This window comes from Apodemus sylvaticus, chromosome 8 (assembly GCF_947179515.1).
Source record: "Apodemus sylvaticus chromosome 8, mApoSyl1.1, whole genome shotgun sequence".
NCBI classification, from domain to species: Eukaryota; Metazoa; Chordata; class Mammalia; order Rodentia; family Muridae; genus Apodemus; species Apodemus sylvaticus.
In genome coordinates this window covers 29,925,187-29,951,870 of record NC_067479.1, presented here as the reverse complement: position 1 = coordinate 29,951,870, position 26,684 = coordinate 29,925,187, and the positions used below count along the sequence as shown (strand labels likewise).

Here is a 26,684-nt window from a genome sequence, read left to right as displayed (position 1 = left end):
TCATAGCAGCCCTATTTATAATTGCCAGATGCTGGAAAGAACCCAGGTATCCCTCAACAGAAGAGTGGATGCAAAAAATGTGGTATATCTACACAATGGAGTACTATTCAGCCATTAGAAACAATGAATTCATGAAATTCTTAGGCAAATGGATGAATCTAGAGAACATCATACGAAGTGAGGTAACCCAGACTCAAAAGATGAATCATGGTATGCACTCACTAATAAGTGGATATTAAACTAGAAACCTGGAATAACCAAAACATAATCTACACATCAAATGAGGTACAAGAAGAAAGGAAGAGTGGCCCCTTGTTCTGGAAAGACTCAATGAAGCAGTATTCAGCACAACAAGAACGGGGAAGCAGGGAGGGGTGGATGGGAAGACAGGGGGAGAGAAGGGGGCTTACGGGACTTTTTGGGAGTGGGGGGGCTAGGAAAGGTGAAATCATTTGAAATGTAAATAAAAAATATACCGAATTTAAAAAAAATCGAGAGAAACTTGAAGCAATCCCACTCAAATCAGGGACTAGAGAGGGCTGCCCCCTTTCTCCTTATCTTTTCAATATTGTACTTATAGTACTTCAATATTGAGGTACTAGCTCAGGCAATTAGACAACATAAGGATGTCAAAGGGATACAAATTGGAAAGGAAGAAGTCAAACTATCATTATTTGCAGATGACATGATAGTCTACCTAAGTGACCCAAAAAACTCCACTAGAGAACTCCTACAGCTGATAAATAACTTCAGCAAAGTGGCAGGTTATAAAATCAACTCAAGCAAATCAGTGGCCTTTCTATACTCAAAGGATAAGCAGGCTGAGAAAGAAATTAGGGAAATGACCCCCTTCACAATAGCCACAAACAGTATAAATTATCTTGGGCTGACTCTTACCAGACATGTGAAAGATCTGTATGACAAGAACTTCAAGACTCTGAAGAAGGAAATGGAAGAAGACCTCAAAAAATGGGAAAATCTCCCATGCTCATGGATCGGTAGAATCAATATAGTTAAAATGGCCATTTTGCCAAAAGTAATCTACAGATTCAATGCAATACCCATCAAAATCCCAACTCAATTCTTCACAGAGTTAGAAAGAGCAATTATCAAATTCATCTGGAATAACAAAAGACCCAGGATAGCTCAAACTATTCTCAGCAACAAAAGAAATTCTGGGGGAATCAGTATCCCTGACCTCAAGCAATACTACAGAGCAATAGTGTTAAAAACTGCATGGTATTGGTACAGTGACAGGCAGGAGGATCAATGGAACAGGATTGAAGATCCAGAAATGAACCCACACACCTATGGCCACTTGATCCTCGACAAAGAGGCTGAAAACATGCAATGGAAAAAAGATAGCCTTTTCAACAAATGGTGCTGGTTCAACTGGAGGTCAGCATGCAGAAGAATGCGAATTGATCCATCCTTGTCTCCTTGTACTAAGCTCAAATCCAAATGGATCAAGGACCTCCACATAAAGCCAGACACTCTGAAGCTAATAGAAAAGAAACTGGGGAAGACCCTTGAGGACATCGGTACAGGGAGAAAGTTTCTGAACAGAACACCAATAGCGTATGCTCTAAGAGCAAGAATTGACAAATAGGACCTCATAAAATTACAGAGTTTCTGTAAGGCAAAGGACACCATCAAGAGGACAAATCGGCAACCAACAAATTGGGAAAAGATCTTCACCAATCCTACATCAGATAGAGGGCTAATATCCAATATACATAAAGAACTCAAGAAGTTAGACACCAGAAAACCAAACAACCCTATTAAAAAATGTCGTACAGAGTTAAACAATGAATTCTCACCTGAAGAACATCGGATGGCGGAGAAGCATCTTAAAAAATGCTCAACTTCATTAATCATTAGGGAAATGCAAATCAAAACAACCCTGAGATTTCAAAAACCTTACCCCAGTTAGAATGGCTAAGATTAAAAATTCCGGAGATAGCAGGTGTTGGAGAGGGTGCGGAAAAAGAGGAACACTCCTCCACTGCTGGTGGGGTTGCAAATTGGTACAACCACTCTGGAAATCAGTCTGGCGGTTCCTCAGAAAACTGGGCACCTCACTTCCAGAAGATCCTGCTATACCACTCCTGGGCATATACCCAGAGGATTCCCCACCATGTAATAAGGATACATGCTTTACTATGTTCATAGCAGCCCTATTTATAAATGCCAGATGCTGGAAAGAACCCAGGTATCCCTCAACAGAAGAGTGGATGCAAAAAATGTGGTATATCTACACAATGGAGTACTATTCAGCCATTAGAAACAATGAATTCATGAAATTCTTAGGCAAATGGATGAATCTAGAGAACATCATACGAAGTGAGGTAACCCAGACTCAAAAGATGAATCATGGTATGCACTCACTAATAAGTGGATATTAAACTAGAAACCTGGAATAACCAAAACATAATCTACACATCAAATGAGGTACAAGAAGAAAGGAAGAGTGGCCCCTTGTTCTGGAAAGACTCAATGAAGCAGTATTCAGCACAACAAGAACGGGGAAGCAGGGAGGGGTGGATGGGAAGACAGGGGGAGAGAAGGGGGCTTACGGGACTTTTTGGGAGTGGGGGGGCTAGGAAAGGTGAAATCATTTGAAATGTAAATAAAAAATATACCGAATTTAAAAAAAATCGAGAGAAACTTGAAGCAATCCCACTCAAATCAGGGACTAGAGAGGGCTGCCCCCTTTCTCCTTATCTTTTCAATATTGTACTTATAGTACTTCAATATTGAGGTACTAGCTCAGGCAATTAGACAACATAAGGATGTCAAAGGGATACAAATTGGAAAGGAAGAAGTCAAACTATCATTATTTGCAGATGACATGATAGTCTACCTAAGTGACCCAAAAAACTCCACTAGAGAACTCCTACAGCTGATAAATAACTTCAGCAAAGTGGCAGGTTATAAAATCAACTCAAGCAAATCAGTGGCCTTTCTATACTCAAAGGATAAGCAGGCTGAGAAAGAAATTAGGGAAATGACCCCCTTCACAATAGCCACAAACAGTATAAATTATCTTGGGCTGACTCTTACCAGACATGTGAAAGATCTGTATGACAAGAACTTCAAGACTCTGAAGAAGGAAATGGAAGAAGACCTCAAAAAATGGGAAAATCTCCCATGCTCATGGATCGGTAGAATCAATATAGTTAAAATGGCCATTTTGCCAAAAGTAATCTACAGATTCAATGCAATACCCATCAAAATCCCAACTCAATTCTTCACAGAGTTAGAAAGAGCAATTATCAAATTCATCTGGAATAACAAAAGACCCAGGATAGCTCAAACTATTCTCAGCAACAAAAGAAATTCTGGGGGAATCAGTATCCCTGACCTCAAGCAATACTACAGAGCAATAGTGTTAAAAACTGCATGGTATTGGTACAGTGACAGGCAGGAGGATCAATGGAACAGGATTGAAGATCCAGAAATGAACCCACACACCTATGGCCACTTGATCCTCGACAAAGAGGCTGAAAACATGCAATGGAAAAAAGATAGCCTTTTCAACAAATGGTGCTGGTTCAACTGGAGGTCAGCATGCAGAAGAATGCGAATTGATCCATCCTTGTCTCCTTGTACTAAGCTCAAATCCAAATGGATCAAGGACCTCCACATAAAGCCAGACACTCTGAAGCTAATAGAAAAGAAACTGGGGAAGACCCTTGAGGACATCGGTACAGGGAGAAAGTTTCTGAACAGAACACCAATAGCGTATGCTCTAAGAGCAAGAATTGACAAATAGGACCTCATAAAATTACAGAGTTTCTGTAAGGCAAAGGACACCATCAAGAGGACAAATCGGCAACCAACAAATTGGGAAAAGATCTTCACCAATCCTACATCAGATAGAGGGCTAATATCCAATATACATAAAGAACTCAAGAAGTTAGACACCAGAAAACCAAACAACCCTATTAAAAAATGTCGTACAGAGTTAAACAATGAATTCTCACCTGAAGAACATCGGATGGCGGAGAAGCATCTTAAAAAATGCTCAACTTCATTAGTCATTAGGGAAATGCAAATCAAAACAACCCTGAGATTTCAAAAACCTTACCCCAGTTAGAATGGCTAAGATTAAAAATTCCGGAGATAGCAGGTGTTGGAGAGGGTGCGGAAAAAGAGGAACACTCCTCCACTGCTGGTGGGGTTGCAAATTGGTACAACCACTCTGGAAATCAGTCTGGCGGTTCCTCAGAAAACTGGGCACCTCACTTCCAGAAGATCCTGCTATACCACTCCTGGGCATATACCCAGAGGATTCCCCACCATGTAATAAGGATACATGCTTTACTATGTTCATAGCAGCCCTATTTATAATTGCCAGATGCTGGAAAGAACCCAGGTATCCCTCAACAGAAGAGTGGATGCAAAAAATGTGGTATATCTACACAATGGAGTACTATTCAGCCATTAGAAACAATGAATTCATGAAATTCTTAGGCAAATGGATGAATCTAGAGAACATCATACGAAGTGAGGTAACCCAGACTCAAAAGATGAATCATGGTATGCACTCACTAATAAGTGGATATTAAACTAGAAACCTGGAATAACCAAAACATAATCTACACATCAAATGAGGTACAAGAAGAAAGGAAGAGTGGCCCCTTGTTCTGGAAAGACTCAATGAAGCAGTATTCAGCACAACAAGAACGGGGAAGCAGGGAGGGGTGGATGGGAAGACAGGGGGAGAGAAGGGGGCTTACGGGACTTTTTGGGAGTGGGGGGGCTAGGAAAGGTGAAATCATTTGAAATGTAAATAAAAAATATACCGAATTTAAAAAAAATCGAGAGAAACTTGAAGCAATCCCACTCAAATCAGGGACTAGAGAGGGCTGCCCCCTTTCTCCTTATCTTTTCAATATTGTACTTATAGTACTTCAATATTGAGGTACTAGCTCAGGCAATTAGACAACATAAGGATGTCAAAGGGATACAAATTGGAAAGGAAGAAGTCAAACTATCATTATTTGCAGATGACATGATAGTCTACCTAAGTGACCCAAAAAACTCCACTAGAGAACTCCTACAGCTGATAAATAACTTCAGCAAAGTGGCAGGTTATAAAATCAACTCAAGCAAATCAGTGGCCTTTCTATACTCAAAGGATAAGCAGGCTGAGAAAGAAATTAGGGAAATGACCCCCTTCACAATAGCCACAAACAGTATAAATTATCTTGGGCTGACTCTTACCAGACATGTGAAAGATCTGTATGACAAGAACTTCAAGACTCTGAAGAAGGAAATGGAAGAAGACCTCAAAAAATGGGAAAATCTCCCATGCTCATGGATCGGTAGAATCAATATAGTTAAAATGGCCATTTTGCCAAAAGTAATCTACAGATTCAATGCAATACCCATCAAAATCCCAACTCAATTCTTCACAGAGTTAGAAAGAGCAATTATCAAATTCATCTGGAATAACAAAAGACCCAGGATAGCTCAAACTATTCTCAGCAACAAAAGAAATTCTGGGGGAATCAGTATCCCTGACCTCAAGCAATACTACAGAGCAATAGTGTTAAAAACTGCATGGTATTGGTACAGTGACAGGCAGGAGGATCAATGGAACAGGATTGAAGATCCAGAAATGAACCCACACACCTATGGCCACTTGATCCTCGACAAAGAGGCTGAAAACATGCAATGGAAAAAAGATAGCCTTTTCAACAAATGGTGCTGGTTCAACTGGAGGTCAGCATGCAGAAAAATGCGAATTGATCCATCCTTGTCTCCTTGTACTAAGCTCAAATCCAAATGGATCAAGGACCTCCACATAAAGCCAGACACTCTGAAGCTAATAGAAAAGAAACTGGGGAAGACCCTTGAGGACATCGGTACAGGGAGAAAGTTTCTGAACAGAACACCAATAGCGTATGCTCTAAGAGCAAGAATTGACAAATAGGACCTCATAAAATTACAGAGTTTCTGTAAGGCAAAGGACACCATCAAGAGGACAAATCGGCAACCAACAAATTGGGAAAAGATCTTCACCAATCCTACATCAGATAGAGGGCTAATATCCAATATATATAAAGAACTCAAGAAGTTAGACTCCAGAAAACCAAACAACCCTATTAAAAAATGTGGTACAGAGTTAAACAAAGAATTCTCACCTGAAGAACTTCAGATGGCGGAGAAGCATCTTAAAAAATGCTCAACTTCATTATTCATTAGGGAAATGCAAATCAAAACAACCCTGAGATTTCACCTTACACCAGTCAGAATGGCTAAGATTAAAAATTCAGGAGACAGCAGGTGTTGGAGAGGGTGTGGAGAAAGAGGAACACTCCTCTACTGCTGGTGGGGTTGCAAATTGGTACAACCACTCTGGAAATCAGTCTGGCGGTTCCTCAGAAAACTGGGCACCTCACTTCCAGAAGATCCTGCTATACCACTCCTGGGCATATACCCAGAGGATTCCCCACCATGTAATAAGGATACATGCTCTACTATGTTCATAGCAGCCCTATTTATAATTGCCAGATGCTGGAAAGTACACAGGTATCCATCAACAGAAGAGTGGATGCAAAAAATGTGGTATATCTACACAATGGAGTACTATTCAGCCATGAGAAACAATGAATTCATGAAATTCTTAGGCAAATGGATGAATCTAGAGAACATCATACGAAGTGAGGTAACCCAGACTCAAAAGATGAATCATGGTATGCACTCACTAATAAATGGATACTAACCTAGAAACCTGGAATACCCAAAACATAATCTTCACATCAAATGAGGTACAAGAAGAAAGGAAGAGTGGACCCTTGTTTTGGAAAGACTCAGTGAAGCAGTATTCAGCAAAACTAGAATGGGGAAGTGGGAAGGGGTGGGTGGGAGGACAGGGGGAGAGAAGGGGGCTTAAGGGACTTTCGGGGAGTGGGGGGGGCAAGGAAAGGGGAAATCATTTGAAATGTAAATTAAAAATATATCGAATAAAAAAAATGAAAAAAAAAAGAACAGAACATCCTGAGTTTTGTAGGCATTAGGATGTAACTAGATAATATCAGCCTGAGTGAGGTAATTCAGACCCAAAGGGAAATGCTTGGTATGAACTCACTAATAAATAGATATTATCCAAAAAAATTAAAATAAATAAAGAATACTTAATATATAATTCCTAGAACTTAAAAAGGTCAGCAAGATAAAGGTCCAAGGGAGGTACCTCAGTCCTACTTGTTGAGGGAAAAGGAAGCAATCACAATTGGGGAGAGCATGAGGGAAAATCTGAAAGAAGCTGAGGAGGACAGTGACCCTGTAGGGGGATGGATCAGCAGTCACAACTTATCTCGACCCCTGAAATCTCTCAAACACTGGACCACCAACCAGGCAGAATATATCAGTTTATATGAGGCCCTCAACACATATACGGCAGAGGACTGCCGGGTCTGTGTTCAGAGATGATGCACCTAACCCTCAAGAGACAAGAAGTCCCAGGGGTTTTAGAGGTCAGGTTGGGGAGAGGGGTATTCTCATGGAGACAGGGTCTGGGGAGGTGGTATGGGATGAGGAACAGTCAGAGGGTGAGCCATGGGAGACTTTACCTCACACCAGTCAGAATGGCTAAGGTTAAAAATTCAGGAGACCGCAGGTGTTGGCGAGGATGTGGAGAAAGAGGAACACTCCTTCACTGCTGGTGGGGCTGTAAGATGGTACAACCACTCTGGAAATCCATCTGGCGGTTCCTAAGAAAACTGGACATGACACTTCCGGAGGACCCTGCTATACCTCTCCTGAGCATGTACCCAGAGGATTCCCCAGCATGCGATAGGACACATGTTCCACTATGTTCATAGCAGCCTTATTTATAATAGCCAGAAGCTGGAAAGAACCCAGATGTTCCTCATTGGAGGAATGGATACAGAAAATGTGGTATATATACACAATGGAGTACTATTCAGCAATTAAAAACAATGAATTCATGAATTTTTTAGGCAAATGGATGAAACTGGAAAATATCATCCTAAGCAAGGTAAGGCAATCACAAAAGAATACACATGGAATGCAATCATTGATAAGTGGATATTAATTAGCCCTGAAGCTCTGAATACTGAAGATACAATTAGCATATCAAGTGATTCCCATGAAGAAGGAAGAAGAGGGCCCTAATTCTGGAAAGGCTTGATCTAGCATTGTAGGGGAGTACCAGGACAGAGAAAAGGGAGGGGGAAAGATAGGAGAATGGTTGGAGAGAAGAGGACTTATGGGACATATGGGGAGGGGGGAACTGGGAAAGAGGAAAGCTTTTGGATTGTAAACAAAAAATATAGAAAATAAAAATATATATTAAAAAAGTAAATAAATTAATAATCAAATGAAAAATTACCTAACATCTTAAATAAGCATGCAAGTATGCAAGATAGTGTATATAGTATTATACTTCAATGTAAGCAATTATTTTTTCCACCTTTGAGTCAGGGTTTTAAAAATATTTGAGGTACTGTGTTGTTTCAAATAAATGTATTATTGAAAATATAGGAAGTTTACTCATACAACACACCAACAGATTTTAAAATTATTTTTATTTTGGTTGCTGCTAATATTATTTAGTATTTCTGTATAGTTATTATTAGTTAAATTTTTAAATAATTTTAATACTATATTTTATAATTTTAATAAATATTTTATATTTAATAAGTGTAAATATATCAATTATATTTAAATTATTTAGACCATGTTAAAATTATTTCATTCTTACTGATATGTTTTTCAAGACTTTTAGTGACAAGCATATTATTATGCAAACTTTCTCTGTATAGTGTCTTCATTACAAACTGTCATTTAACTGACTCAAAAGAATGACAATTTCATTTTATCATTTCACAACACTTTTGCTTGGTTCTGCTAAATAAATGGTGAGAACATAACAAACTTCATTTCATAGAACTCGAAAACACAATAGAGAAGGTCAAAGATACAGATGCATTCATCAAATTCTCTTTAGTAACTATACCTTCTCACATTATCTATATTAATAAATGTTCCATCTAGTAAGGAGAACATCTGGGAATTAATCTTGCAACAAAGGGTTTCTGTGGAAATATCATATTCCAAAACATAATGATTTTCAGGGGAAAATATTTCAGGGGTAACACTTGATTCACATGTATAAGTTCCCTAATTTTATCTTAATCATAACAATGAAACACCTGCACTGAATGCTGCTAATTTACATTCATTATTTAATTCTTTTATTTGGGTTTTCATTCTTGAATGCTATTGTAATTTTCTTCCAAGGCATTTAGGCATCCTCATCTGCATTTGAATATCACTTTCATAAACAATTTATTACCTCTTATCTTTCCTGTATAACACTACTATTATTTCATGGTGTCCTTATTCTCTTATGTTCAGGTTTACTAGCCTATCTGTCTTTATTACATAATATAATAAGAAGGTTCTTCCTGGTTACTGCTAAGGTACCTTCATTTGTAATAAACATATGCAGAGAGAGAGGGGGGAGAGAGGGGGGGGGGAGAGAGAGAGAGAGAGAGAGAGAGAGTGAGAGAGAGAGAGAGAGAGAGAGAGTTGAATGCATGCATGGCAGGGTTAGTTTATGCTTTTATTTACTGCAACTCATATGATCATTCTACTTCAACAGAATTATAATAATGTGTTGAGATTTCAGTCCATGGGGATTTTAAGTGACATCAAGCCTTTCAACATGCATTGCTGTCTGATTTTAATGATGGTGTCTTTTTTTTTTTTAAATATTTTTATTTTCTATATTCTTTGTTTACATTCCAAATGATTTCCCCTTTCCCGGATCCCCTCTCCCCATATGTCCCATAAACCTTCTTCTCTCCATCCCTTCTCCAATCACCTCCCTCCTTTTTCTCTGTCCTTATATTCACCTCCAATGCTAGATCAATCCTTTCCAGGATCAGGACCCTCTCCATACTTCTACATGGGAGTCATTTGTTATGCAATTTGTGCCTTGGGTATTAATTAATATCCACTTATCAGAGATTGTATTCCATATGTATTCTTTTGTGATTGGGTTACCTCACTTAGGATACCTCACTTAGGTATCCATGCCCTCCTTTGAGGGGCATCTGGGTTCTTTCCAGCTTCTGGCTATTATAAATAAGGCTGCTATGAACATAATGGAGCATGTGTCTTTATTGCATGCCGGGGAATCCTTCGGGTATATGCCCAGGAGAGGTATAGTATGGTCCTCTGGAAGTCTCATGTCCAGTTTTCAGAGGAACCTCCAGACTGATTTCCACAGTGGTTGTACCATCTTACAGCCCCACCAGCAGTGGAGGAGTGTTCCTCTTTCTCCACATCCTCGCCAACACCTGCTGTCTCCTGAGTTTTTGACCTTAGCCATTCTGACTGGTGTAAGGTGAAATCTCAGGGTTGTTTTGATCTGCATTTCCCTAATGACTAATGATGTTGAGCACTTCTTAAGGTGCGTCTCCGTCATCCGAATTTCTTCAGGTGAAAATTCTTTGTTAAGATCTGTACCCCATTTTTAATAGGGTTATTTGGTTCCCTGGGGTCTAACTTCTTGAGTTCTTTGTGTATATTGGATATTAGCCCTCTATCAGATGTGGTGAAAGATCTATATGACAAGAACTTCAGGTCTCTGAAGAAGGAAATCGAAGAAGACCTCAGAAAATGGAAAAATCTGCCATGCTCGTGGATTGGCAGGATTAATATAGTTAAAATGGCCATCTTGCCAAAAACGATCTACAGATTCAATGCAATCCCCATCAAAATCCCAACTCAGTTCTTCACAGAGTTAGAAAAAGCAATTCTCAAATTCATCTGGAATAACAAGAAACCCAGGATAGCTAAAACTATTCTCAACAACAAAAGAAATTCTGGAGGAATCAGTAACCCGGACTTCAAGCAATACTACAGAGCAATAGTGTTAAAAACTGCATGGTATTGGCACAGTGACAGACAAGTGGACCAATAGAATAGAATTGAAGATCCCGAAATGAATCCACACACCTATGGTCACTTGATCTTCGACAAAGGAGCCAAAAACATCCAGTGGAAAAAAAGATAGCCTTTTCAACAAATGGTGCTGGATCAATTGGAGGTCAGCATGCAGAAGAATGCGAATTGATCCATTCTTATCTCCATGTACTAAACTTCACTCCAAGTGGATCAAGGACCTCCATGTAAAACCAGACACACTGAAACTAATAGAAAAGAAACTGGGGAAGACCCTTGAGGACATGGGCACAGGGGAAAACTTCCTGAACAGATCACCAATAGCTTATGCTTTAAGATCAAGAATTGACAAATGGGACCTCATAAAATTACAAAGTTTCTGTAAGGCAAAGGACACTGTTAAAAGGACAAAACGGCAACCATCAAACTGGGAAAGGATAATGATGGTGTCTTTAGAATAATATTACCTCTTTATAAAAGACATTCAGAATTCCCAAGCCAAAGAGAAGCTGTTAGGTCTTAGCTAGCTTACAGTTTTCATCACAAGTTAATATTAGTTGTTCTTTTTTAGCTCAGTTCCAGTACAACTCATTTCTTAAACAGCTCATAGTCTTCCTATGGTACAACTTCATATCTATTTTAATCATCAGTATTATCTTCCTATCCCATAAGAATATTTAGCAAATACCTGGCATCTTTATACTACAGCTGAAAAGAAATACTCAGAATATAGTTAGGTTAGGTAATTAGGCATTATATTCACTCAACTACATTCCCCATCCAGTAACTTTATTTTAAAACGTTTTGTTTTCAATATTTTAATTGATAAAGATGGTAGCTTCTTTGAGGCCGTAATTATAGTCATGTGTCTCACTGGACAAAACTAGTTCTCAATTTACAGTCTAGCATGCATAAACAAGTGTACATAGTGTGCGTCATTATCAAATTGCTTAGGGCAATGTTTGCATATTCACAATATCTATATAACACCTATCAGCATATTAAGAGAGGTTATTGACAGATCTAAATTCTGTCAGTTAAAGAAATCAGAAAAGTGCCAGTTGGACAGCCATGTTTAGAAGTTACAGATATATTATTGCATATAAAACAACCATGATGACATGGTGAATGGATCCCTAAATAAGCCCTAAGAAGTAAATCAGGATTTGTTGTTGTTGTTGTTGTATTTAAAAAAAAAAATCTGCTCTTGGGCTGGAGAGATGGCTTAGCAGTTAAGGGCACTGACTGCTCTTCCAGATGTTCTAAGTTTAATTCCCAGCAACCACATGGTAGCACACAACCATCTGTAATGGGATCTGATGCCCTCTTCTGGTGTGCCTGATGACAGCTACAGTGTACTCATATGAACAAACAAACAAATCTTTAAAAAAAAGAAAACTGATCTCTCATTTTATTGCTCCATAAGTTTTCATATATTTATTACTTTTGCCCTATTACGTTTCATGGAAAGCAAACCTATATTTTTAAAAAAGCTAATATCTCTTTACAGATAGCACAAACTAATAAGTTGCAGAGAATACTTGACAGAATAGAAACAGGATATAAATCCTCAGAATTTCTCTATTTCCTATTCAATATTTACATTTCTTTCTTTTTTAAAAAATATCTTTAATCTTTCAACAGTCCTGTGGTTATCCCCTTCCTGTTCTGCTCTCAGACAGTTCCTCATCACATTCCTCCCCACCCTGTCTCCAAGAGGACATCCCCATGAGCCCACACCACCGCACACCTCGATTTGTCTCCTTATTCCCTGAGGCCTCAAGTCTCTCAAGGGTCAGGTGTGTCTTCTCTCACTGAGCTCTTCCAGAGTTTTTGTTATAAAAAAGAAATATTCTTTGATTTATTTTTCTGTATTTACTACCTATATGTAATATGTAAGTCCTTTATGGCTAAGGTATAATAACAATTCTTACTATTTAAACACTTGGCTTTCAATGTATTTCTGATATAATCAATAATATGCTATAACACTCCTGATATCATGTATGTGTGTGTTCCTTTTACTGAAAATAGATTTTTTCTCTTAAATTATATCCCAGTAAAAGTCTCCCATCCCTCTATTTCTTGCACTTTCTCACAACTCCATCCATCTAGAGTCAATGGACCTTCACTGTGCATTTGACCCTCAGTCTCCACAAAAATCATATGAACCATGATCATGTTTATTTAGAGATCTGTGTTTTCATAGTGTCCTCCATCCCCTCTGGTCCTGACACTCTTTCTGTTTTCTTTGATGAAGGCTGAGGAAGGACATGATCTAGGGTTATAGCAGAATGTAATGTAATGTAGGAGTAGATTTATGGTTGTTTTTAATTGTCTTGTTTTCTGTTTTATTTAGACATTTTTTTTTGTTTTACTCTAAGTCAAATTGAACATATTGTCTCAAGTTCTTGAGCAAACCAAGAAGACCCAAGTATGGAACTCTTATCAAAATATGGAGAGCTACTCCCAAAGGTGTTGTGCCAGCATTACCCTAACATATCATGTAGGCTGAACACCATTGTAGATCAAAAGGTTTGAGGCTGAATTGTGTTTATATTTTTTCATTTGATAGTGCGCAGAGAACCTATACTAAATATGTGATGGTGTTCAGATAAGTGTAATAATATTTGAATGGTTATTCATGATTATTAAATAAAGAGAAATAAGATCCCCAAGGAATGTTTAATATCTAATGAATTTCTTCATTTAGGAAAGATTAATTCAGCTGAGCAGTGGTGGCACACACCTTTCATCCTAGCACTAGGGAGGCAGAGGCAAGTGGATTTTTGAGTTTGAGGCCAGCCTGGTCTACAGAGTAAGTTCCAGGACAACCAGGGCTATACAGAGAAACCCTGTCTCAAAAAACCAAAAAAAAAAAGAAGAAGAAGAAGAAGAAGAAGAAGAAGAAGAAGAAGAAGAAGAAGAAGAAGAAGAAGAAGAAGAAGAAGAAGAAGAAGAAGAAGAAGAAAGAAAGAAAATAAAGAAAGAAAGAAAGAAAGAAAGAAAGAAAGAAAGAAAGAAAGAAAGAAAGAAAGAAAGAAAGAAAGAAAGAAGGAAGGAAGGAAGGAAGGAAGGAAGGAAGGAAGGAAGGAAGGAAGACTAGACTAGTTCAGGCTAGAAAAAAATCAATCAAATTCTCACAAAGAATTTCACTTAACATTCTTCATATTCTCATATTATTCTATCTTCTAACAACTGTACTAAAGCCACAGTATTCACCAGCTTCAATGTCAATGTTTTTAAAGAAATCAGGAGTTTAAAATACAAGTAGACAAATATAACAAAAAATTCAAGAGAATATTATGTCATTAAGTATTCTGCAGAAATTATTTAAAGAGTAACAGCTATTAAATAGCTAATAATTCAAATTCACACACCGTTTTCATTTTGAAAGTGTAGTTATGTTTTGGTAATATTTATTCATGATTTAATGCTTACAATATTTGGCCTATGTATTTTGACAACTATAATTGATTATATATGGCAAACTTTCATTATGAAATATATCATTTAAAAACAGCAAATGGCATTCATTCAGTAGAGTACACACAATTTGCCTGTACCACTCAGCATGTGTGTGTATCTGTGTGTGCCAAAATATGAATGAACATATATGCGTATTTATGTGTCTTGTGTATAAACTAAGGAGATAAAGAGAACCAATGTATTTATATTTATCACATTTTTAGAAAACCTTTATGACAAATTCTTTAAATGTACATATTGTTTTTTTAAACAAATAAAGAAATTATTGAGACATAAAATTAAATTCAGAATTTACTATATCCACTGGCAATAAACTTATTAGTTATTATCTATCCCTTTTACTGTCTGCAGTGTGAGATGCTCTGCTCCTCAGTAGTAAAACTGCTCCACTACTGTACTTCTAGAAACTCTATCTCCTAATAATGTATTTCTTTGTCATAGAAATGAAGAGTCATTCCAATATACAGAACATCTAGTTCTTGGTTTTCAAGGAGATGATTTAAATTCTATTTTAATATCCAATATAATAAATCAATGTTATGAAGGTGTGAAAGAAGGGACTAGAGATTACAAATAATAAATACAGTTTTAAAGTTTCCCTTACTTTTTAATTGCATTGTTTTAATAAAATTATATGTAAATATTGTTAGTTTATACAACTTACATTATTCAAATTGAGTCATGATACAGCACAGGGTGTAAGTTAATGGAGATCTAGATTTACATACCTTTGTTATTATCCATTCCCCCCACTGCATAAAGCGTTCCAACGGTAGATTTTCTGGGCTTAGTTCTTGGGCTTTGCATTAAAGTTCTTCTTTCAGGCAATAGATGGTATTTCATTGCTTCCAGAATCAGTTTTTGACATTCCAAATCATTCTTGAATAGGGCATGGTTTTCAAGGTCAGCCAGTATCTGTGAATAATGCACATTCACTGTTAATAGTGTTTGCTAAATCAGTGAGTATATGCTCTATGTATTTGATGTCAGAAGCTTATTTCCTTGGCCATTACTCTTACATTTGGAACACAGGATAGCAATCTTTCCTATTTTTCCTTTAAAATATTCATATTGGAGCCAAAATATTTAAATGTAGGATTGTTGTGGTTAATACATTGATTTCTTAAATTGATTAATCTTCCAATTTTGATAGAAGTGTAAAATATCGTTAATATTAAAAGGGTGAATCTAAAAGTCTTGACATTAATGTGACTTCTAGCTAATTAGGATGAATTTATAAACAATTGTGTTCTTATTTTTCAAAATGCAAATTAATAGTAAGAAAATATTTTAATAAATATAAACTCAATTTGTTGAGTATTAAACTTTAAAAGCTGTATATTAGTGACATTAGTACTTTACTGGATAACATTATTTTAATAGTTTAAGATAATTAAAATGCATCTTTAAATTAATTTCAATAAATAATACCCTCACTGTCATTTTCTTGACAATTTTAATGTTGCATATAGATAAAGGTCTTCTGTTTACTTACATGCATATAGTTTCCAACTTTTATTTGAAAATAATTGTTGAATAGCAATCATTAGTAAGTTCAACTTTAATTTTAAATGTGGTTATAGATGTTAGATATTGAAAGGATTCTAATTTTCTTAACTTTGTGTCCTGTATAATGCATCAACATAAATAGTATGCATTACATAATAGAAACATAAGCTACTTATCACAGTTTGTCAAATATAATCAAATATATAGTTTATGTGACTTGGACAAAACTTTTGATAATATTCAGTTTGATTTTTTGTTTCAGCACTTTTGAAAATACTCATAATGATCCTTTGTACCACTTAACATATACTTCTTTAAAATATTAAACCACATTACATTATTATCATAATTAAATATACTAAAACATGCATTTATATGACATATAATATCACTGTCTTATTATTTAAAGTATATGTATTCTAACTAATATTAAAGTAAGAAAATATTCTTGTTTTTGCATTATACAGAGTCTTCTTAAAATAAAAATTAACATCACTAAGGAAGTTCAAATTTGATCAATATACTCATAGATATATCAAAGTATTTATTTTTTAAACTATTACTTAAAGTAGATTATTATTATTATTATTAAATGATATATAGTATCCCTAGAATCACTAGGACACTTAAGATGAACCAATGTTGAATTGTATAAAAGTGCCTTTCTATATCCAATGAGTTGATCATATATATGATTTATGTCTTCAAATCTGTTTATGTGGTGAAATATATTTGTTTATGTACCTTTGAGGAACTATTCTTGTATCTTTGCAATAAAACTGGTAGGTGATATTCTTGATGCATTATTTAATTAAACTTGAATGCATTTTGTTGAGAATATTTTACTACACATTTTATCAAAGATATTAGAATAAAATATTCTTTATCTCGTAGATCTTATTCTAGGTATAGGATATAGGTAATATTGCCTTCAAAAATAAAGATTTTTTATTGTTTTCTATTTTGCTGAATCATTTGAAAATGAATTTTTTAAATTTGTCTTTGACTATCTCATAAACTTCTAAGTTTCACTCATGTGACTTTGGAATTTTTTATATGGGTAACATTTTAAATACAGCTTCCACTTTACTCGATGTTATGGGTTTATTGAATTATGAATTTCAAAGGAAAATGTTTGAAGCTTGAAACAGTCATCTTAAGTAAGTAAATCTATACACAGAAAGAGAAATCTTATGTTTCATCTGCTTTTTGGATATTTTATATCTACTGATTAATTAATCTCTTAGCATTTATCTGATATTCTTCTATGTGAAGTTGATGATGATTAACTGCAAGGCAGTTAACCAGTCCAGGTACATATAATAATACATATAAGGTATATAATAAGAGAGTTAATTGACTTAAATGGGACATCAGTATCAGAACACTTCATTCTAGTACCAAAAATAACTGACTGAAGATAATGTGGAAAGATTCTAAGAAATAGAAATATTAGATGAACATAATAAAATAATGTCTTCTGAACATAGCATAGCAACTGTACATATTTTCTTATACTGGGTATGACAACATACACAATCCCCATGCAACTTGTCTTAGTCAAGGATTCTATTCCTGCAGAAACATCATGAACAAGAAGCAAGTTGGGAAGGAAAGGGTTTATTCAGCTTACATTTCCATATTGCTATTCATCACCAAAGGAAGTGAGGACTGGAACTTACACAAGGCAGGACTCAAGAGCTGATACAGAGGCCATGGAAGAATGTTACTTACTGGCATGCTACACTTGACTTGCCAAGCTTGTTTTCTTATAGAACCCAAGAGTACCAGGCCAGGGATGGCATCGCCCACAAGGAGCCCTCCACCCTTGATCACTAATTAAGAAAATGCCTTACAGCTCAATCTCATGGAGGCATTTCTAACTGAAGCTCCTTTCTCTTTGATAGCTCCAGCTTGTGTCACGTTGACACACAAAACCAGCCAGTATACAACTCAAGCCATATCAGGTCTCTCTGTATGGAGAGGAGAGGTAGGCTTAAAGTCTCCATCTGAGGTGAAGAGTGACTGACAACTACAGCTGCTTAAAAAGGACAGTTCCACACTTTGGTCTTCCTTCTTCTTGTGCCTCATGTGCTCTGTGAATGGTATTTTGTATATTCTTAGCATTTGGGCTAACTAATATCCACATATCAGTGAGTACATACCATGTGTGTTCTTTTGTGATTGGGTTATCTCACTCAGGATGATATTTTCTAGTTCCATCCATTTGTCTAAGAATTTCATGAATTCATTGTTTTTAATAGCTGAATAGTACTCTGTTGTGTGTATATACCATAGTTTCTGTATCCATTTCTTTGTTGAGGGACATCTGGGCTCTTTCCATCTTCTGGCTATTATAAATAAGGCAGCTATGAACATAGTAGAACATGTGTTCTCATTATAGGTTGGAGCATCTTTTGGTTATATGCCCAGGAGTAGTATAGCTGGGTCCTCAGGTAGTACTACATCCAATTTTCTGAGAAACCACCAAACTGATTTCCACAGTGCTTGAAATTATCCAATAACAACAACAACAACAACAATAATAAAGCACAGTTCCATTTTCTCTGAGAATATAGATCCTGATAAGTCTATCATGCTCCAATAGAAGCATGTATTCATAATTAAGAATGTATGACCCATGTAATTTGGAATTGATGTGTGAAAAAAGAAAAAAAACGAAGACAGAAGTCTGGCAGATAAGGAAGTGGGAGAGGATCTCAGAGCTGTTAGGAAAGGTAGGAAAATGATTAAGTCTTACTGTATAAATTTTTCAATTTATTTTTATTGGTTATTTTATTTATTTACCTTTCAAATGTTATCACCTTTCCTGGCTTCCCTTCTTCAAATCCCCTATTCCTTTCTGCTGCTTCTATGAGGTTGCTTCCCCCACCCACTCACCCACTCCAACCTCAGTGCCCTATTATTCCCCTACCCTGGGTAATCAAGCCTCCACAGGACCAAGGACCTCCCTCCCCACTATCACCCTTGATGCCAGATAAGGCAGTTCTCTGCTATATATGCAGCTGAAGCTATGGGTCCCTCCATGTTTACTCTTTTGTTGGTGGTTTAGTCCCTGGGAGCTCTGGGTTGGGGGTGGAGAGGTCTGGTTGGTTAATATTGTTGTTCTTCCTATGGGGTTACAAACCCTTTCATCTCTTTCAGTCCTTCCCCTAATTCCTCCATTAGGGTCGCTGAGCTCAGTCTGAAGGTGCAAGCACCTGAATCTGTATTGGTTAGGCTCTGACAAAGCCTCTCAGGAGACAGCTATATCAGGCTCCTGTCAGCAAGCACTTCTTTGCATCAGCAATACTGTCTGAGTTTGGTGTCTGAAGATGAGATGGATCCCCAGGTGGGACAGTCTCTGGACTGCCTTTCCTTCACTCTCTGCTCCACTCTTTGTCCCTGTATTTCCTTCACATGGAAGCAAGTCAGGGTTTAATTTTGGAGATGGGTGGATGACCCCATATCTCAACTGGGGGCCAGTTGGATATGGTCCCTAAAGGGTCTCTCTCCACTTTGTTGGATATTTCAGCTAATGTCATCCCCGTTGGGTCCTGGGAGCCTCTTGCTTTCCTTAAACTACCAGTTATAATTTTTAAATCATCAATAAATATTAATAATTAAAATGTAATTTTAAAGGGCAGAAAGTTAGTAGAATTTCTACATAGTTATTAATCACATCCTTATCTTTTATATGTTCATGAATTCATGGTAATCTAGAGAATAATATTGAGTAAAGACTTACAGAAATAGCAGAGTTGAATATAGATCAAAGCACCCATAATACTTTGTCATTGAATTGTTAGATTTAAAAAACTATGACAATAATGAAACAATTTTATATATTTCTTATTGTTTAAGACCTGACTTGTCAATAGAGTCTTTAAAAGCCATAGACAGTTGTGAAGTCAAACCTAAGACACTACAAATGCCATCTCAATATAACACCAGCAAATCTTTTAAACACCATAGATGGATAAAATGAGACATTCCATAAGAAACCTATATATATATATATATACTATATATATATATATAGATTAATACTCATTGTATTAATCTAGCCCTACAGAGAGTATTCAAAGGAAAACTTCACCCTGAGGAAGTTAACTACAATTATGAAAACACAGAGAAAATTTTCTCATATGAGTGAAAACCTGAAAGTATAGACACACACAGACACACACACACATATACATCTCTCACTACCACCACCACCATACCATACAATTACCACCATAAAAAAAACCCAACAACAAATAACAACAAAAACTTAAACAAGAATCAATGATAGATATTGCTGAATATCAACACTCTCAATTACTCAACAAAAAGACATAGACTTACAGATTGTGTGTAAGATAGGATTCATCTTCTGCTATATCAAAGAAACACACCTCAACATGAAGAGTGGATGATTTTCCCCCTAAGGGTAAAATTATCTCAGGGTAAAAGTTTGGAAAAAATTTCCAAGCAAATGTACCTCAGAAGTTAGCTGGTGTGACAATTTTAATATTGAAGAAAATAGACTTCAAGTCAAAACTAATCAAAAAGAGATTGGAAAGAATGATACATACTCATCAAAGGAAAGAATACACAAATATGACATTTCAGTTCTTAATTTCTATGCCCACACATAAGGGACACATATGTGTAAAAGGACTATTATTGTAGTTTAATCAAATATAAGTCCTCACACACCGATAGTATAAGATTTTAATATACCACTCTCATCAATGGACAGGATATTCAGAAAAAACCTAAGCAGAAAAATGCAGGAACAAGCAGATATTATGAGCCAAATGAACCTAAAAGATATTTATAGAAAGTTTCAACCAATACAAAAGAATATACCTTCTTTTCAGTATCCCATGAAACTTTTACCAAAATTAATGACTTTCTTGGTAATAAAGCAAGTCTCAACAGATATAAGGAAGTTAAAATAACACCTAGCATCCTATTACTTCACCATTGTTTACAGCTGATAAATTTATTGAAACTCAACAACTCTTTACTGGATGAAAAGTGAATCAAGACAGAAATAAACACCTTCTATAACTGATTGAATAAAAATACAGGAAATACCCTAGACATATATGACAACATGAAAGCAGTTATAAGAGGCAACTGTTTTCCAATACATGCCTACCTATAAAACCTGGGGAGATCAAATACTTGTAAGTTAACAGTACCACTTCAAACTTTAGAACAGAAGAAAGAAGTAACACGCAAAAGGTGTAGATTGCCAGAAACTCAAGGCTAAAAAAAGCCAACAACAACTGCACAAAGAATGAAACAAAGAGTTGATTTTATAAGAAAATTCAATAAATTGATAAGCTTTTATCCAAATTAAGTAGAGGGAAGATAAAGAATATCCAAATTAACTAAGTAGAAATGGAAATACAGAAATAACAAGTACTGTTGAAATCAAAAATCATCATAAGGACATAATTTAAAAATTTGTACTCTACTAAATTGAGAAATCTATAAGAAATGAATAATTTTCTCAGTGTGTACCACTTACAAAAGTTAAATCAAGATCGTATAGTCACCGGGAAGTGGTGGTGCACACCTTTAATCCCAGCACTTGGGAGGCAGAGGGAGGTGGATTTCTGAGTTCAAGGCCAGCCTGGTCTACAGAGTAAGTTCCAGGACAGCCAGGGCTGCTTTACAGAGAAACTCTGACTCAGAAAACCAAAAAATAAAATGTCAACTTAAACAAAACTATGTGTAGCGATTATTGAAATAGAAGCAGTGATTAGAAAGTTATCCCAAAAACAATCCCAGGGCCAGAAGACTTTGGAGCATTATACTACCTGAATTTCAAAGAAGTTATTGCAATTATACATCAAACTATACCACAAAACAGAAACTTAATGAACATTGCTTTAATATATTTATGGGGACACCATTACCCTGATATCTCAATCACAAACATCCCAACAATGCAAAAGAATTACGGAATAATTTAAGGTAACATCATAGATATAAAGATGCTCAATAAAATACTTAAAAACCAAATCTAAGAACAAATCAAAATATCACTTAACCTAATCAAGTATCATTCATCTCACAAATACAGAGATGTTTATCGTATACTTGAAGTAATGGTCAATATCCCAATCAAAATGTCTATGAAATTTCATCTACAACTGTCAAAATAGTTAAGCTCAATAACACAAGTGATAGCTCATGCTGGCAAGGATATGGAATAATGGAAACATTTAACCATTACTATCCAGATAGCAAACTTTCGTAGCCACTATGGAAACATGAGTGACAATCCTAAAGTCTTCAAGTAACGAAGGAGGCCAACTTCCCATTTCCTGTTATCAAGTGAAACCTTTAGTAATAGGATTGGGTTACATACAACTGTGTTATTTGCCAAATGTGTCCCCAAACATACCAAGCCTTTGCCAGGAAAGAAAAACTGCCACTCTCCACACCTGATAGCCACATTTTGCAGCTGATAAATAGCCATGCATGTCATAGAACATGGAGAGGCCCAGGTGGTGCCTATATTGACCCTTTAGTGCGATGTCTATCTTTTATGTGAGAAAGTACTTTACAGGCTACCAAGAGAGGAACAAATTCACCAACTCGGACAAAACAAACAAAACATAACAAAACACTTTGACTTATAATACTGTCCTGCTTGAAAAATATGCTAGGGCAATAGTGGCACTAAGCTTGAGGAAATAACCAAACAATTTCTGATTTGAGTTACAGCCCACTCCTCAAGATTGAACCCATTCAAAACACTGCCTGAGTGACCAAGAACAAATGATGAAATAGTTCAGAGACCTAGGGTAAACCCTAAAACTTCTGTGCAAAAATACAACAAGCCATTAGAAACAACGAATTCATGAAATTCTTAGGCAAATGGATGGAGCTAGAGAACATCATACTAAGTGAGGTAACCCAGACTCAAAAGGTGAATCATGGTAGGCACTCACTAATAAGTGGTTATTAACCTAGAAAACTGGAACACCCAAAACATAATCCACACATCAAATGAGATACAAGAAGAAAGGAGGAGCGGTCCCTGGTTCTGGAAAGACTCAGTGAAACAGTATTCAGCAAAACCAGAACGGGGAACTGGGAAGGGGGGGAAGGGAGGACAGGGGAAGAGAAGGGGGCTTACGGGACTTTCGGGGAGTGGGGGGGCTAGAAAAGGGGAAATCATTTGAAATGTAAATAAATTATATCGAATAAAAAAATTAAAAAAAATACAACAAGCAATGATAAATAATGGCTCTTAATTATGTTCCTTTATGCACATAGATCAGGACCTTGGTGTTCCATCATCAGAGAGACATCCTCTTACAGATGATTGGAACTAATATGGAAACTCATGTATGAAAGAGAAGAGAGAAAGAGTGGGAGAGAGAGGATGAGAGGAAAGCAGGGATGGAGAGAAGGCAGGACAGAGACAGAAACAGAGGGAAAGACAGAGAGTCAGAGACCGAGAGAGACAGAAACAGAAACAGAGAGACAGAGAAACTCACATAGACAGACAGACAGACAGACAGATAGACAGACAGACATAGAATTTGGAACACTCACCTTTAAATGGGATGTCATAAACAATTCCCTCCCCTCAGAACTCATAGACCCCATGGAAGAGCAGAAACAGTGTCAGAGACAAAGAGAATGGGGGGGTCACCAGAAGAGCCAGCCCCTCTCTGTCAACTGAGTAAAACACATATAAAATCACAGAGACTGAAGCTGCAATCACAGGGCCTCCACAAATCTGCACCAAGTTTTCAATGTATATATTATGAACTTTTAGTGTTTTGATGGGGACGCCTGAGTATGTGAATGGCCTTGCCCTGGGCTTTTCCTTTTTTATTTTATTTTATTTTATCTTATTTATTTATGTATTTATGTATGTATGTATGTATGTATGTATGTATGTATGTATGTATTTATTTATTTATTTGCTTTGTCTGACTTTAATGTGAAAGTTTTTGTTTTAGCCTACTGTATTTTATGTTGTTATGCATTGCTGTTGTTAACAAATAAGTTGATTATTAAATCTGAGCTGTTTAAGTTTCTGTGCTTTTGTTTGTTTTTGTCTTTGCTGTCCTTTTGTTTAGTGATGCTGGAACTGAATCTAGGACTTTATGTATTGAAGAAAAGCATATCACAAAATGAGGTAAGTCCCCATCTCCAAGAACATTAATTTTTTTTCAGAAATGCAATTTTGTGGCTAAGATTAAAAACTCAGGAGACAGCAGGTGTTGGCGAGGATGTGGAGAAAGAGGAACACTCCTCCACTGCTGGTGAGGTTGCAAATTGGTACAACACTCTGGAAATCAGTCTGGCGGTTCCCCAGAAAACTGGGCATGTCACGTCCAGAAGATCCTTCTATATCACTCCTGGGCATATATCCAGAGGATTCCTCAGCATGTAATAAGGACACATGCTTCATTATGTTCATAGCAGCCTTATTTATAATAGCCAGAAGCTGGAAAGAACCCAGGTATCCCTCAACAGAAGGATTGATGCAAAAAATGTGATATATATACACAATGGAGTCCTATTCAGCCATTAGAAACAATGAATTCATGAAATTCTTAGGCAAATGGATGGAGCTGGAGAACATCATACTAAGTGAGGTAACCCAGTCTCAAAAGATCAATCATGGTATGCACTCACTAATATGTGGATATTAGCCTGGAAAACTGGAATACCCAAAACATAATCCACACATCAAATGAGGTACAAGAAGGATGGAGGAGTGGCCCCTGGTTCTGGAAAGACTCAGTGTAGCAGTATAAGGCAAAACCAGAACAGGAAAGTGGGAAGGGGTAGGTGGGAGAACAGGTGGAGTGAAGGGGGCTTATGTGACTTTCGGGGAGTAGGGGACCAGAAAAGCGGAAATCATTTTAAATGTAAATAAAAAATATATCGAATTTAAAAAAAAAAGAAAAAAATAAAGAAGCACAGACACTTTACTAGTGGCTACACTACAAAAAAATGCAATTTTGATTTTCCTGGAATTGAAAAAATAATATTTATCAGTCTTATTTTGATATTGGGTATCTATACAAATAATTCCACTTCTATGATTATATCTATAAAAATAATTTATTAATACTAAAAGTGACATTCTTTTGAGAAGGGATTGAACTGCATATGGTCTCTTGTGTTTTCTGTTTGAAATAAATGAAAAAAAACAATGCTAAATCATTTTCATTTTGCATAAATGCAGAAAATTATTTTTTTCAATATACGAGGATAGGTATTATGCAGAGTATACATGTAGAAGACATCCATAGAAAAATCATGCTATCTTTTAATTTAAGTATACCCTGAACACAGTTATTTTAAGGTGCTGGTGAAAGGATTGAGTGTTCGCACAATTCAAAGACACTTCTTAAGTACAGTTGCCACTTTTCAAGAGTGTAACAGAATTCCTGATGCCTAGGATGCTTTTCTCTCTATTCCCAATTCTCTGCCCCAAGTTTCCAGTCAGTCACAAAAAGGAAAACCAGTCAGAAATACTGAAACTTGTATTATTCCTTCCTTTACCAGTTCTGTGACTTTTTATTTAGGACTGCTCCAGTACATACTGGTCTTGTACAGCCTTGACAACCATAGAAGAAACCAGCTTTCCCACAGATAAGCTGTCGATTTGTAGACTGAATAGCACTTAGTAACCCTAACCAAATAGATTCTCAGTCTACAATCCAAGTCCCAGTAGCCTACATTGAAAACCTTCTAATGACATAGTATTTTGTCTAAGTGTTTTGAGTATATGTGAATGTAAATGATAACTGCACAAGCAAAAATGGCTTCCATGTCTCTTGCTTCATATTGACTTGTAAAGTTTATGTCGGAGATGACTGAAAGAACTTCTCTCAAACATTTCAAGGAACAAGTGGAGACATTTTATGAAAAAAGAAGCAGTCTCATTAATCTTATTTTAAGCACATAAATCTCTGATTGTCTTAAGAGGAAAAGTAATTGGAAAACTTGCAATTCCAATACGAATAATGTCAACTTAATCAAAACAAGTGGAGCTCATAAAATTAACCCAAATAAGGGTTTTTATTAGTCATAAGTGAAGTGGGACTTGTGCTGGTATAATTTATGATTAACATTTATTTATTGAAAATGGATTTATTGTTTCATTCAGAGAAAGCTCAAAATTTTTAAAACTGAAATAAATCATCCCATGTTTGGTGTGAAAATTACTTTGTTCTTGAACATATGTCTCCTAAGAAGTTCTAGAGCATTCACTCATTCATTATGTCAATTTTTGCAGCAGCATTTTGTCCCAGCAATATCATAAATCCAGAATATCTGTGGCTTAGTTGCATACTGAGATATTTATCTTTATTGTGCTAGAAAGGCTTTCTTAATTTATCATATTTAGTTTACAATTCAAGCATAACTTCTTTACTAATTGGTAGGTGTGATTCAGTATTGTTAGATTGATATGCCAATTGATGTCTGATGGTGTTCCACTTCATCTACTCATCCAATTTTCCCATTCCTCTAATTCAGATGAACCTATATGTGTCTTTTAGTTTTTCTAACATATTTCTATTAAAATAAATCATTCTATCTTTAATTATAGCCTTTGCATCCCAAATACCACTCTAATATATCTTTCTATCAGGCATTTTTTTCATCTAAGACTTTTATTAAAGATTGATCTCTGTAGGCACATACCTCATATGCTATGCATATCAATGCATATAAATACCTAATTATTTTGACAATAC

The 26,684-nt window shown here is 36.2% G+C and overlaps 1 protein-coding gene across 2 annotated transcripts in view; it reads right to left on the bottom strand.

The window, feature by feature from the left end:
- Positions 1-26,684, bottom strand: part of Klhl1 (kelch like family member 1) — a 441,438-nt gene that overhangs the window by 148,378 nt on the left and 266,376 nt on the right. For both annotated transcript variants that reach the window (XM_052190812.1, XM_052190813.1), the window contains one exon: positions 15,165-15,351. In XM_052190812.1, coding sequence (XP_052046772.1) covers positions 15,165-15,351 — 187 coding nt within the window. The remainder of the gene's footprint in view (positions 1-15,164; positions 15,352-26,684) is intronic.